Source organism: Pleurodeles waltl, chromosome 1_1 (genome assembly GCF_031143425.1).
Source record: "Pleurodeles waltl isolate 20211129_DDA chromosome 1_1, aPleWal1.hap1.20221129, whole genome shotgun sequence".
Taxonomy (NCBI): Eukaryota; Metazoa; Chordata; class Amphibia; order Caudata; family Salamandridae; genus Pleurodeles; species Pleurodeles waltl.
The window spans coordinates 155,958,732-155,971,805 of NC_090436.1; the positions used below are offsets into that span (position 1 = coordinate 155,958,732).

Genomic DNA, 13,074 nt, shown 5'->3' on the forward strand with positions numbered 1-13,074 from the left:
AGGACCTGCATTGAGGGGGCGTTATGCAGAGGCAGTTCTTGTGAGCTGCGGGGTCCTGCATTTTGTGGTAGAGGTTCTGATGCAGAGCTGCAGGGAGAAACATCGGGCTGCATTAGTTCTGCCCAAAAAACCACAGCCAGGCTCACAGAGCACCTTCAGGTCCACTTCCAAGGGTCCAGGACTGCGAAGGCATCACTTTTTGGGACAAGATTCACAGCAGACAGAGTCCAGGTACCGAGTTCAAGGTGGTTGGACCCTTTTCTGATCAGGAGGCCAGCCAAAACTCTTTTGTAGTCACTCATGTGGTCCTGGGTTCAGACGCAGGTCCAGTCCTTCTGACTCAGGCCCTGGCAACAGGGCAGCAGAGTAGCAGTCTTTCTTGTAGCAGAGCAACACATCCGTTTTTCTTCAGAGTTTTCCACAGGTCCAGATGTGTATTGAAGGTTTGGGTCTGAGGGTTGAATATTTATATCAGGTGCAAACTTTGACGTGGGAGAAGCTTCTGGAGTTTCCCATACAGAGGTGTATGGGATTTCCTTCCACTCTGCCCTAGCCCCAGTTTGTCTGGAGGCATTAAAGTCTAGTGTGAAACCGTTTGTGAGTGTGCTAAAGCAGAGTCTTTGTGATGTGCAAGTGTGGTAGGTGACAGTCCTGCCCCTCTATCAAGAGAAAGGGTTATTGTTCCAAAAGGATGGTGCAGAATCCTGGTAAGCAATTGTGCAGAAGGTCCCGGCTTTCACTCAATAAAAAATCATTAGAAGCTAAATTAAACTCTTCTGTGATAGTTTGAAATGTTTTAAGCACACCTTTGTAAATTAATTGATGTAGAAGCTGAATCTTGACCCATGAGGAAGCAAACACTCAGTTTTAATACCACCCTAGAAAGTGGCAGTGCCCCACTTGCCTGGGAGTGTGCAAATGATTTCTATCCAAAGGCTCTGTGAGGCTATAGCTGTGCAACTGGTAACACAATTTTTAAATCACACCAAGGGTAACAAAACATATGAATCTTGATTGCAGAGTGTGCATTGACCTCAAGGAGGTCTCATGGTGCTAAGGGCAGATAATGGATATTTATTGCTACCGAAGTCACTGATACTCACCATTTCAATCAGAAGATTAAAGGACTGAGTGATCAAAACCAAGATTCAAACCTGCATCTATATGGTTGAACACTGATCCCTAAAGTGGATACATTAGGTCATTGATCCACTAGACCCAGATGGGACAAAATGTATTTACCTGACAGACGATGCTCGCTTTTCCATAATTTCTTGATATAGTTACATTTAGCAAAGTGCATTTTGTGGAGAAAACAATCTCATCTTGCTTTCATCATTTTGGCACTGGACCCATTCCATTTGGATTTGACAGTAAGAATGTTGTCTTCCTAACAACAAACACTAACACGGGGCGTGGAGTTATCCATGGGGAAAAGCATTAAATAATATTTATCATATATAAAAAACTTCCTTTTGATGTACAGTTGATAGTGACAATTTTATTATAGGGTAGCCTTTAATGCAGACCACAATCATATAAGAATCTCAAATATATTCTCTTGCAGCAAACATTAGGGCATATCTACATGCCCCTTGTGCCACCTTAGCACTGCCATAGCATCATCTAAGGTGGCCTTTCCCCTGCAGCAGATTTACAAAGTGGTGCAATGCATGCATTGTGTCACTTTGCAACCCCTTGTGCCACCTTACGCCTGCGCCAGGCATAATGTATGCAAGGGGGGTTCTGACGCAGGGAAGCCTGAAAAAATGGCACAGTGAAATTTACTAGATTTTACTGCTCCATTTTTTCAGTCATTTTTAACCCTTGTTCAAGGCAGACGTTAAAATGATACACCCATTAAAATCAATGGGCCCCTCTGTACTTTGCTGCACAAGTACAGCAAAGCCCCACATTATCGTCAAAAATTCTGATGCTGTTGTTGTAAAAACCACCACGGTTCAACCATGGTGTTGTTAGGTGGGGCAAGAGCGACTCAAAAGAAGTGGGGCATCGGGACTAATGCACCACTTTCTCATAAATATGCCCCAATGTTTCTTCGTATTATTGAAAGCAAAAGGCTGGGACATCCATTGTCCAGTGGGCGAGCAAATTATGAGTTCCCGCAAGGTTATTAATGCATTAACTTGTTAGGCAAGAAAGTTTTAATGTCACAACCTGGGCACATCACTGGTACCTATGGTGTGCTTTCATCAGAAAAATGTGTGGGAAGTCCTGAAATTGGGCCAAAACAACATTAACATCAAGAAAATATTAATGAGTAAAACATCATCAAAACTTCAAAAATCAGATAATGGAATGGATATGTCATCAAACAGATAGGAAGACAGCAGCCAATGTTACTCTATGTGCAATTATAAAAGTAGCCACCTAAGTATACTAGTGAATCAAAGAAAAAAACAGATACTATCTGCATCCAAGCAGGTTTGGAGGACAGGTGCAGGATAAATTACCTTTCAAACTGGTATTCTCAAATGCTAATAACCTAATCTGATACCTTTTTGGAGCAGGAGCTCATTCTCAGAAAATGCAGGTTTATTTTATCCTGCAGGTGCAGGGCCACATGAATATTCAGTCCTAGCTTTGCACTTGTTCTGCCTGGTCTCACCTAAAGCTCTTGCCTAAAACTCCTAAAAGGCAATGGACTGCTTCAAGGATGCCACCACACAAATAGCAGTGGAATATACGTTAGACCTCTCTGTTCAGCCAGGGATGCAGCACAAGCCCTATTTACCACTCGTTATCTGAATCTTCTCCAAATATGTCCATGCCCTTTATCGTTTGTAACTGCTAGACGCTAGCTGATCTTACCTTTGAGAAACACTTTTAAAGTTTGGATGCAAAGGAGAACAAGTGCCATGAACACCGTCTTCTCCAAGGAAGAAGGCAGTAGGGTTCTCTTTCTTCTTATCTTCTTCTATGCCAAGTTGTGTTCTAATACCTTTGTGGTGGGTCAAGCCTCTCAGAGACTGGGCTATTAAAATGAGGAACCTCACACTCACCAGCAAAAGCAAACCTACCCAGACTGATTCTGGTCCCATGTCATCTCCTGGATTGACAGAAGGCAGCCTAGCAATTAGAATGCTAGCATCAAAGGCGCTCTCACACCAGAGATCTGTTTTAGTATACGCATGCTAATTTTAGAGTTCCTGCAATTCCTTTCTGATGCCAGTCATAGTCACATTTTCTCTCTCCTCCCCTTCCATTCCTAGATAATTGTTACTGGGTGTTCTTGTAAATATTTTTTTTATCTTCCTGCCAGGGATCTTCCAACTAGCTGCTGCTTTTACAGCCATTTTGTTCCCTTGGTGGGTACCTTGTAACCCTTTCTCCAGGGTTGGGGAAATCAGTTTACAGTCTTTGGAGAAGGTAGAAGCCAGTAGTGGTCTGATGAAGATATCCAGAGGTGCCACTTATATGCCTGGCATAGGCTTGTCGGTGGAGGGGACCCACTATCCAACAGGGAAGAAGTACCCAGGGGTGACACTACCCGCTTTGATATCACTTCCAGGGAATGTGGCCCTAGAAAATCCCACAATGCTTTGCTCCATCAAAAACCAACATGGCAGAGTCTTTCTTCCTTCGATCAGAGCTTTGAGTACACCCCTGGGGTGTGTCTAGGGAAATGAGAATCTTCACCTGCAAAACCAGTTCTGTGGCAATATTTCTCTTCGGTGAAATTGGTGCCACTGTGGCTACTTAGACAACGTCAGTGGCAGGAATAGGAATCACATCTGCCTGAGAAAGGGGCTGGCCTTTTGAAGCTTGTACAGTTGGTGTGCACATCCCTTAGACTGTCCTGTCAGGAGGATGTCACACATCTTGCCAGGAAAGGCCCTTTTGTTTTCTTTCCTAAAAGCAATTCACACGTCCCACCAAGCTACAAGTGACAGTTGTGGATTATCTCCTAAAGGGCTATTAGAGGCTTTAAGCAGGAAAGTGCCAATTTTCTAAACATAATGTTTTAAAGATAGTAATTTAAAACCCAACTCTCCAGCCAGATTGTATTTTCATTCCTATTTATTTGAGTTCCTAAAGCATGGTTTCAGATATTCCCGAAATGAAGTTATACATTATAAGGTATTATAATGTAAGCCAGTGTTTTTCTATTGGCTAGCATGTCTTTATGGAGTGAAAACAACGTTGGAGATTTTTCACTGCAAGGACTGGTAAAACTTAAGTACATATAGCCCACTTTTTAAATACCATTCATCCTGCCCTATAGGCATTTAGGGTGTACCTTAGGGGATACATATGTATTAAGAGGGAAAGTTTAGGCCTGGTAAATGATTTATTTTGCCAAGTCACATTTGCAGTTTTAAAACTGCACACTTAGGCTGCATGGGAAGGCATGAAGACGTGTTTTATGCTGTCCCTTTAGCACTTTAGTTATGGTATGATAGGTGCTGCAGTCCACTAATACCATTTAACTTGCAGGCCATGAGTACACTGGGTACCATATAATAGAAACTTGTATGTAAAGTAGAGGTGCCAGTCAGGGATTAGTCAATTGTACACACTGGTAGGGGTCGGAGGACATACACTGGCCCCCGGATGACATTGTCCAGTGTTCAAAAAATCCATACATCAAAAATTGTGGATGGAACTTGAAAAAAAAGTCCTGTCCTTACAACCCTTAAACGGGCTTAGAATGCAAACATATTAGGCTGATACCTTCATAAAGAAATGTGCTGCTCCCAATAGCCCTGCCTCACAAAGGATAAAAAGACTTTTGCTCATATGTTAAACACCAACTATGTAAAAACTAAATCCGGCAGAGTTGTTTCCTGCTAAGGGTCCAGTTTACACTATGCTGATTACTCAAGTTAATGAATGCATGGCAGGGAAAAACACCCCTTTAATTTCTCTGATAAAAGAAGACAAATAAGCTACAGTGGATATCTTTTCCCACCACCAATAAAGGCTGGCATTTGAAAAATATCTCAAGCATTTCTGTAGCATGTGTTAGCCATTACTGCCAAGTAACACTCTATAAAATTAAATGAGGTTCAGGACGCAATGTGTGCCTTTTGCAGATCTGATTTGTGATTGAAGAAAGTTAGCCCGCCTCATGTGATGCCGCCCAATGGAGATAGAAGCCACCAAATTAATATCCCGAGACACATTGCCATCCATCTTAGCTGAGCACTTTCTTAATGTGAAGAGACAGTGTTGCTTGAATCGTTTTCCGTATCAGCTTGTGGAAGCCACATCTGTTAGCAACATTTACAAGGCTTGATTTGTGGAATAATCAAAATGTTTTTCACTGTCATTAACTGAGTGTTTATGATATGTCATGCTCCTTCCATCTCCTTCACAGCAGCCATTCCGTTCTGTAATAGCAATTTTGTTCTCATTTGTTTTCCATGCCTCTGCATATGAGATAAGAGTAAACAATTCACAGTGTCTCAGGTACCATAAACCATCTTTTTTTTATGAGGATGGCATCACAGAGGTAACGGAAGTGACATCACGTGGTCTTGTCCACAGTGCCATGAACGAAATAACATGACATGACCTCCCACCACACTGATGTCTCACTGTATATAAGTATGTTGAGCTTTAAATTGAAGGATAATAATCAGTGAATTAAAATAGGCACAATCAGAGGGCCGTATTTTCATGGCCCGTGGCGCAGGGTGTCGCAGCAAGTGCTTTGCTGCGTCACCCTGCACCAGCAGGAAAGGGCAGAAATGCAACGTACCTACAAGATACAGTGTATTTCTGTCCTCTCCCCCTGCTCTGGTGCACGAATTGCTGCCATATACCAACACAGACACCCTTGTACCAGGGTGCAAGGATGCTTGCATTGTGGGGGTGACTGTTTTTGTGCAGGAATAGACACCTTCCTGCACAAAACAATCAATGGGGCAATTTCCTCCTATGTGTGCTGCACAATGCGCACATGTGGAAAAGGGACACATGGAAAGTGAAAAAATATATTTCTCCCCGTTGCGTCACTCTTACGCCAACCCTGGGGTGGCATATGCTTTTGACGCATTTCCATACTCACAAAACCTTGATAATCTGGGAATGTGTCAAAATCCATGGATGTTGTGTGGGAACACCCACACAACACCCATGGAAACATTCTTCTGATACAAAGTAAGGCAACACAGTGATTTGCGCTGTGGTATCTTACTCTATAACTACAAGGGCATGAGAAGCTACACAGAGTGCCTTTGTATGGCCTTGTAGGTATGGGTCAGCAGCCTCTGAAAACATTAAAAAAATGTATGCACCAGTGGATCAGGCCTCTTATAAATATGGGCCAGAGAGTTTCCAAACCTAGCAAATGTAGTGCATTGGTTAAATTACTGGCCTTTGGCTAAATTATTGACCTTGGAATCTAAAGGGCTGAATATTATTTCAGTCTTTTGGATTTGGCTAAAAATTACGTGATTCTATACAAATCACCTACTCTCCATGTGACTGAAATTGTAATCATCCAGAATGTAATGGTGCAGCCTAAAAACGTGTAATAGATTGTTACAACAGCCTTGGTGTAAATGTGTTCTTTCATTGTCTTTCAGCTCCGCATTAGTACGGTGCTCCATGCTACTCAGCTAAGCTTGGCTACAGAAATTCCAATAATACATCCATTTAGTTAAAAGATCGATGGAGTGAGCTAACCACAGGGGTTCAAAACATTCGTTACCCATGCTAACAATTGATGCTGCAATACACGCAGCTTTTAGTACAAAACAGATCCCTCTGATGTCTGAGTCACGTCGAAAAGTTTACAGACTTGAGAGCTCAGCCAGAGAGTTCTGTCATCGAGCTGACCTAGCAATACTAGATTTTTTTATGCCAGCAACATTTTGTAAAGTTCCTGATTTCCACCTTTCGCACAATTTGCAGTGCTTTCATGTTTAATTTGGACTTCAACTGTAGTGATTTTGATTGCATTATGAATAGGATGACCACCTTTCCACGGTATATTACCGACCCAGTTTCAAGTCCTGAGCTTTGTGTGATAACCTAATGCATTCTGGGTGATGTAGTTGTGTTTTGCTTCCCTTAAAGTAATTAGACTAACACACGTGACATCAATGATTTGTAGATGAAAGGTTTGTAGATGAGAAAGCGTCAGTAATGACTTCGAATGAGTTGGTCACCCTCATGACAAATAACATGCCTCGAATTGGAACGAGTCATAATGGAACATGTATGCTAACATTTCTCTGTCGGATTCTATTTGCAGAATATTTCTGTGTATATTGGTAAAGGCATGCAGATTTTACCTCTCCAATGTTACGCTTCACAATATGCGTTGCCAAAAAAATCGAATTCTTTGTGCAAGTATATCTAAGACATTTCTTTGCGTCTTACACTTTTAAGGCCTGCTTAGAGCTGGTGTTAAAAGGGGGCACACCATTGTTTACAATGGGACCCTATGTACTGTTCAGGGTTAGCGCCCACATTTTGTCACTACCCTGAACAGTACATCCATAGCATCCAAAATGTTGATGCTCTTGCCCCCTATCCTATACCATGATGCACCGTATCTTAGATAAGGAGCACCCATGGTGGCGGTAGGGGAGCGCTAAGGGACTCAAAGAAACTTTCCCCTAATTTTCTATATTGCGCATTGTAGTCCTTATGCATAGAAGGGTATCAGGAACCCTGTCAATACTATCCTTTTGCAACCAATATGACTCAAGTAAAAAAAACTAGAAAGTCATTGCTCTTTTTAATTCTCATTTATTTTGCTTTGTCCAGGGAGCGAGCTCTGAACACATCCCAGCCGGGGTCACTTCAGCTGACTGTGGGGAACCTGAGCCCAGAGCAGACCTACTTGTTCAGAGTGGTGGCCTACAATGAATGGGGGCCAGGAGAGAGCTCTCTGCCGGCAAAGGTAGCGACACAGCCTGAGCGTAAGTACCTTTAAAGGGTCGGTTGACTTCAAAAAGAAGATTGCAGGAATGCTACCAGAAGCAAAATGTGGCTTGCAGCTATAACACTATGGCCCAGATTTACCGTACTTCATACAGCGTAACACTGCATTAAATATTGCACTTCCACATTGCATGGAGGGCAGAAAATAGCACAGCATCTTATCCATGGGGCTTTCGCTAAATCTGGCTGTTCTGCATAAAGCTCAGCCTTGCACTATGGCTGTGGTACAAAGGCGAGCCAGAGATGTCTAGCCCAGGATCTGTACTGGAGGCACAATACAAATTCTGAGGTGTGGAATACTGCACAGGGCTTTTGGCGTGTAAGAGTTGTGTGTTAGTGTATAGTATAAATATTTGTTATACGTTGGTGTATCTGCTGATGCTCCACTGAAACCACTATCTTTAGCTTCACTTCTCTAGGCATGAGTTTTTGAGACCATGCCAGATCACATACTTTAACTATCATGCAAAACCCGTGGTTTTGCCCTTGCCCAGCCAAGACATAAACCTGTGCATACATTAACAGGAAGTTGGTGCATAGCTTTTGTACATGAAAGTTGATCCTTCGCTGATGTTTGCAACATTTGTCATACTTTGAGTTGCATGAGTACCTCCACCAACCTCTAGTACATATGGGCCTAAATTTGAAGAAATGTGTGGTTCCTTAGGCTACTTTCTGCAATTGTGGGTAATTAAGAATTTTGTATTTCTTTTGGTCACCAATAGTTACATTTTCCAAAATACATAGAGAATCAGTCCACAGTGGCAGTAGATGTCTCTGCTAAAGTGCAAGGATTTTCAACGGCCCAGGTAAAATATATTGTCACATTCTGGAGCACACCCCTTACCCTGAAAAGGGAAGCTTTTGGTTCTCCTGCAGTTATTGGGTTCCACCTCTGATGCTGCCTTGCCTCTCTTTGTGGCAGTGCCACCCTTGCAAAGGACCATTTTAAGCTCGAATTACATAATTATATTGGAAAACATCTTTAAACGCATATCGACCAGTCAGTTAGCTATCATTATCTCTTTCTGCTTACTGCGAATTGTCTAATTGTAGTGCTTGGTAAAATCCTGGGCATACTTGATGATTCTGTGATAATAGTTGATTTTACTTTATTGTCATTGACTACTAAATTGTCTATCCATGTTTAAGTTGGGAAATCTAACTCACCTGACATAAATACATACATAAATAAACAATTCTAAGGGCCAGCTGCCTGAAAAACAAACCGGACAAAGCTGTCAAAGAATGATGCTGAGTGTTTTTGCTTTGTCAAGTAATAGGGATAAAATACTAATGTTGGGAGGTAGGTGTAAAACAAAAACCATGTTTATTACCGCTTTTTAATCTAGTGTTGTCCAATGTCAATTATTGATAACTATATATGATCCAGCGCCCCATAACATTATCGTCACGGATCCTTTGTCATAAGTGTGGTTTACTGGATTATTCATGTTTTTTTTCGATTGAGAACATGCCTGTAAAAAAGTCATTCGATATACCAATGGCAGAATTGCTCCAGCATAAAAAGTCTCTCAGCAAGACTTTTTTTCCGAGTTAGTTACTATCACGATGGAGAAGATGATGCAAAATTGCGTAATACAAGATGTAGAGAAATTTCGCGCCGCGTAATTGGGATTTACACTGCGTAATTTAAATTTCGCCCAGGTCTAGTTAATAACCTGTTTTGTTTCCAGTGCTTAGAAATGACAAAAGAGTGATATTAATTGTGATATAAAAACAAGTGGTTATTTCACTCGAAAGCATGACGGACAATGGGCACAAGCAGGGGCGTAGCTTCAGGGGGTTACGCCCCCCTATTAAGTGTATTTTCTGCTAAAAAAAACTTGGGTACAGGCGCTTTCAGGAGGGTTTGGTGATATGTCTATGGGATTTCACCAGGAATTTCTACATACACACAGAGGACAAAGACGCATTACCATGCTCTCCATCTCTCTAAGAAATGTTGGTTATTTTGCAAAATGTTGGGATTTCTCTAACTTCGTACCCTTACCAATCCGAATTCCTTTCCCTTTTCACTGCCCCTTAATACCCTGGGATTTCTCTAACTTCGTACGGAGGGGCTGGTTGGGACATATTCAATAAATGCAGTTATTGTACTTTGCACTTCATCTTTGTCTTCAAATGGAAAAATACACATTTTGCCCCAAGTTTCCACAGAATTCCCTTTAAAATATATTTTTTTTGTCATGAAAAAGTTTTTTAAAAATATTTTCACCTTCCTTAGCCATATTTTTACTGGTTTGGGTGGGGTTTTACCAGTTACGTATTTCCGCAACTGTAATATTCGGTGCTTGATATACAGATCAACATTGACACCTAGTGGTGAAATCTGTGTCCTTTTGGGGTTTCGTCTGTACACATATCCCCTGCTCTCCAAGACAGTGAGCCAGGCTTTATCCAGCCATACCCTCAGTGTTAGTAAAGACGTTATTAAACAATGGATTGGTTATAGTTTGCGGGTATGTGTGTCAACGAGTTCGTCTGTCTTGGAATGAAGACGGAAACTGAGGACAGACACTTTAGAGATACTAAAAAGTTATTTTTTAAATATTACTATTGCGCGCACTATTTTATTGCTGTAAGACTTTTTTTTGGTATTGCAATAGTGCCGTTTTCGAAGGGCGGAATACGAAATACTTATTTCTGTTGGAAAACAGTAGGCACTTTTAAGGAATCTGTTGCAGCAGAGAATACGGATGAAAAGGTCATTCCAACAGAATGCGAGCGAAGAACCGTATCTGCGAGAGCGTATTTTGTTACCCATAATCTCTTTAAAAGATCTGCGACACAATATGAAGCTTTTGAAAGAATCCTCCGCTCTCAAAGGCTTTTTTATTTGCTCCGAGTTTAATCTTCACGTGCATTAACGCACCCTCTCTTTTCAGATGCTTTTAAAGAATACAATTCGGCAATGTCTTATCAGTCAGGATTCAAATCCTCCTTTTAAGAGGTATGTAATCTTCCCCTACCACATGCGAGCGGCCATTTTCATTCTTTAGGGTTCCATTAAAGCGCGGAGTCAGGAGGTGAAACCGGGATGAATTCCACACTATCTCGACAAATTGAATTTCTCTGGCAGTTTTCGAGTCAAGCTGACTGCTGAGCTGTGACCGCCATTTCAAGCCTAGGCCTGTCAGCTCCATTGAGACGGGGCAGAACGGTGTAGAAATGGCACTGCAGGCGCAGCACGTGGCAGATGAGGGTAGCAACCAACTGAATGTTACAAAAAATGAGATTTTTCAATAATCGACATATTGATTTGGAGAAATAACTGAACTATACTTAATACGTTTAATAATAAAAAAAACTACTTTAGGCATGAGAATTATCTTTATTTGCTCAAATTTGATTGGTCAGTTACAAAAACGGACATCCTGAAGCTGGCAGGCCGAAGTTAAATCAATTTGGTGATCTCTAAAGGAGCCAGGATGTATTATCTCCTCATTTCTCTTCTCGTACGTTGTCCTACTTAAGAAGGCTCCCTATGCTAAAGGAGTGGACAAAGACGGCTCCTTATACTCAATTCAAGTCAAGTCAACTCAAGTCAATTCACCACACCCAAACTGTTACCCCTGCCTGATACTTATGTATCTCCCCTGAGAGGACCACAAAGTGAAAACTTACCCACAAAACATGGCTGTGTCTGTGTTAAGACAGGAGCTCTGGGCAATGCAAATTGTCACAAATATTGTTAGGTCATGCAGAGTCTTCTCAGAAAATCTCAACAATATTCACCAGTAAGTTCTGGGAAGATTGCCCAGACTTAGTGGTCATGTTTCTTTTGCTCAGACACAGGCTTTTCTCAACATATTGTCCTGTTTGGATCCTCAAAAACCTAGGCACCATTTTCTTTTTGTTATGGTAAATTAGGGAAATTTCAAATTATGCGATTTTGCATAATGTTGCTTGTATGAGGATTGCCCGTAATAAACGAACATATATGTGAACGGATCAAAAGTCTGTATTCCTCTATTGCAACATCTCACAAAGTAAGACATTTGGGGATAATTTCAAATGCAGATGTTTTTTTGTCTCCCCAAGTTAATGCTGTAGTCAGTGTGATTGTCATACAGAAGCGCAGGCTCAGGAATGTGCTTCCATTAATGCAAATCAATGCTTGCCCTGTGAGGCAGGATACAGTGGCAGTGTCATTCGCTAGCGTCTCCTACTGTTGCTTGGTGCAGTGATCCGGGAAGTGAAGCTCGGCACCTCATAGCGCCTGGAACAGCGCAAGTCTGAAAGGAGACACACCAGTCCCAGGGGCTCACTTGCTTCACCAGATGCTGAGGGAGTGACAGTCAGGTCAGGGCAGTGCCGGACCTCGGACAGGCCCTTGTCCTGGCCAGGCACATAAAACGCTGCAAGGGACCACTAGAGGACTAGCCATGCGCTGATCGATACAACGCCCCGCTGCCGGACTCACAAGGTTGTGAGTCCTATGTCAGGAGTGGAAGGAAGCAAATCTTTTGAAGGCCCTGAGACTCTGTGAATAGGGGTGCAACCATCAAGCACTTGTAAAACACAGGGGATCCAAGAAGGCCAGTTCATCAGCCTAAATTGCAAAGTGGCAGTCCCTCTTTCTGTCCAACAAGGAGCAGGCAGTAGGCCAGCACAAGAAAGCAGTTAGAAGGGATGGAAGTTTCACCTGGCAGGACAGTTGTCCCTTGGCAAGGTTTAGTTGGTAGAAACATTAGTGTCTGGCTACAAGTCCCACACAGTGTCCAGTTAGACCAAAGTCAGGGAGCAGCTGGCAGCAGGGTAACAAGCAGAAAAATTATTCAGTGAGTCTTTTAGGCAACCCAGCAATTAGCAGGCAGCAGGGCAACAGCATAAGAACAGTCTAAAAGAGTCCTTTAAGCAGATCAGCAGTCCTTCTGACAGAACTTCTATTCCAAATCCCAAAAGTGCTCTGAAACAATGGGGTCAAAGCCCCTGTACTTATACTCATAACTGCCTTTGATGTAGGGGGTGGGTCCAAAGGAACCCTTTCAAGTGTACAACAGACCCTTTTCAACTCAGCCTTGTCTCCAGACATGAGTAGTGGGTAATTCAGCCCTTTGTGTTAGAGCAAGACACAACCTATACAGTTGTAAAATGTGAACAACCTCTCCCTCTCCCTCTCCCAGCCCA

At 42.2% G+C, this 13,074-nt stretch overlaps 1 protein-coding gene across 4 annotated transcripts in view; it reads left to right on the forward strand.

Moving 5' to 3' along the window:
• Positions 1–13,074, forward strand: part of DCC (DCC netrin 1 receptor) — a 1,057,140-nt gene that overhangs the window by 779,682 nt on the left and 264,384 nt on the right. For all 4 annotated transcript variants that reach the window (XM_069219408.1, XM_069219414.1, XM_069219423.1 and 1 more), the window contains exon 9: positions 7,744–7,898. In XM_069219408.1, the coding sequence (XP_069075509.1) occupies positions 7,744–7,898 (155 nt within the window). The remainder of the gene's footprint in view (positions 1–7,743; positions 7,899–13,074) is intronic.